Here is a 2,500-nt window from a genome sequence, read left to right on the forward strand (position 1 = left end):
TGTAAATCAAAACTGCTTAATGTTTCCAAATGAAATGAAGTGTAGGCCTAACCCATGAAGAGAAAACGACTGTGAAGCTTTGGGGGTGTTGGACTCGACCTACTCCACCTGTGTTTGATCATCGTTCTGGATCTGATCAAGGCGTAGTCTTTGACAAAAATGTGATTTTCTCAACTATTTTCTCAACATTTTAACAAAATGTTGTCTTTCTTTATGAAACTTACTGACATTCGAGTGTTGATAAAGGATGCATGAAGCTAATAAAATGTTTTTTAAAATTAGAGTTAAAGGTATTTTTCAAGTATAAAAAAATAACATTTGAATATAGTAGTATACTGTAGGCCTACTGCAAGTGCAAAAATTGTATATAAATAGTAAACTATAAGTATAATGTTAAGTTCACTTAAAGAAAACTTGTAGAATAAAACTACTAAACTAGTAGTTTACTGAGAGTACACTAAAAGAGTAAAAATAATATATAAATGGTAAACTATAAGTATGATGTTAAGTTCACTTAAAGAAAACTACTAGTTACAAGTCTTCTTTAAGTGAACTTAACATCATGCTTATAGTTTACCATTTATATATTATTTTTACTCTTTTAGTGTACTCAGTAAACTTGTAGTATAAAACTACTAAACTAATAGTTTACTGAGAGTACACTAAAAGAGTAAAAATATATAAATGGTAAACTATAAGTATGATGTTAAGTTCACTTAAAGAAAACTACTAGTTACAAGTCTTCTTTAAGTGAACTTAACATCATGCTTATAGTTTACCATTTATATATTATTTTTACTCTTTTAGTGTACTCAGTAAACTTGTAGTATAAAACTACTAAACTAATAGTTTACTGAGAGTACACTAAAAGAGTACAAATAATATATAAATGGTAAACTATAAGTATGATGTTAAGTTCACTTAAAGAAAACTTGTAGTATAAAACTACTAAACTAGTAGTTTACTGAGAGTACATTAAAAGAAAACTTGTAGTATAAAACTACTAAACTAGTAGTTTACTGAGAGTATACTTCAAAGTTGCTACAAGTATTAAAATAGTAAACTACTAGTATACTCATAAGTTCACTTGCAGTACAAATGAGAAACATAATTATGAACTAGTTGTGCACTTAAAGTTTACTACTGTTACACTTATAGTACACTTAAACATATACTTTTATATACTTCAAGTGGGCCAATTTAGTCCCAAGCGGTATTAAAATAGTACACTTACAAGTTTACTACTAGTACATATTGACATTAGTATACTTACTACATAAAGTATACTTAAAAATATACTTGAACATTACTCAAGTATACTCCATAAAATTAACTTGAAGTATACTTTTTTTTCGTAAGGGTGAGAGTGTGAGGAGTTTGAAGAGTGTTGACCTTGCTAATGTTGTGTCTGTCAGGTGGAGCTGAAGCGTGTGCTGAAGTCTCTCCACTGCTTCTGTGTGGTGTGTGTGAGCTGTCTGTCTGTGGCTCAGAGGCGCGTCAGGAACCAGGTACGGCTCTCTCTGTGTGTGTGTGTGTGTGTGTGTGTGAGCTGTCTGTCTGTGGCTCAGAGGCGCGTCAGGAACCAGGTACGGCTCTCTCTGTGTGTGTGTGTGTGTGTGTGTGTGAGCTGTCTGTCTGTGGCTCAGAGGCGCGTCAGGAACCAGGTACGGCTCTCTCTCTGTGTGTGTGTGTGTGTGTGTGTGTGTGTGTGTGTGTGTGTGTGTGTGTGTGTGTGTGTGTGTGTGTGTGTGAGCTGTCTGTCTGTGGCTCAGAGGCGCGTCAGGAACCAGGTACGGCTCTCTCTGTGTGTGTGTGTGTGTGTGTGTGTGTGTGTGTGTGAGCTGTCTGTCTGTGGCTCAGAGGCGCGTCAGGAACCAGGTACGGCTCTCTCTGTGTGTGTGTGTGTGTGTGTGTGAGCTGTCTGTCTGTGGCTCAGAGGCGCGTCAGGAACCAGGTACGGCTCTCTCTGTGTGTGTGTGTGTGTGTGTGTGTGTGTGAGCTGTCTGTCTGTGGCTCAGAGGCGCGTCAGGAACCAGGTACGGCTCTCTCTGTGTGTGTGTGTGTGTGTGTGTGTGTGTGTGTGTGAGCTGTCTGTCTGTGGCTCAGAGGCGCGTCAGGAACCAGGTACGGCTCTCTCTGTGTGTGTGTGTGTGTGTGTGTGTGTGTGTGTGAGCTGTCTGTCTGTGGCTCAGAGGCGCGTCAGGAACCAGGTACGGCTCTCTCTGTGTGTGTGTGTGTGTGTGTGTGTGTGTGTGTGTGAGCTGTCTGTCTGTGGCTCAGAGGCGCGTCAGGAACCAGGTACGGCTCTCTCTGTGTGTGTGTGTGTGTGTGTGTGTGTGTGTGTGTGTGAGCTGTCTGTCTGTGGCTCAGAGGCGCGTCAGGAACCAGGTACGGCTCTCTCTGTGTGTGTGTGTGTGTGTGTGTGTGTGAGCTGTCTGTCTGTGGCTCAGAGGCGCGTCAGGAACCAGGTACGGCTCTCTCTGTGTGTGTGTGTGTGTGT

General features: G+C 40.5%; 1 protein-coding gene across 2 annotated transcripts in view; it reads left to right on the plus strand.

The window, feature by feature from the left end:
* stag3 (STAG3 cohesin complex component) overlaps window positions 1-2,500 on the plus strand; it is a 186,176-nt gene that overhangs the window by 125,709 nt on the left and 57,967 nt on the right. For both annotated transcript variants that reach the window (XM_081381948.1, XM_081381949.1), the window contains exon 22: window positions 1,416-1,508. In XM_081381948.1, coding sequence (XP_081238074.1) covers window positions 1,416-1,508 — 93 coding nt within the window. The remainder of the gene's footprint in view (window positions 1-1,415; window positions 1,509-2,500) is intronic.

The sequence above is a fragment of the Scardinius erythrophthalmus genome (assembly GCF_964197995.2).
Source record: "Scardinius erythrophthalmus genome assembly, chromosome: 13".
NCBI lineage: Eukaryota > Metazoa > Chordata > Actinopteri > Cypriniformes > Leuciscidae > Scardinius > Scardinius erythrophthalmus.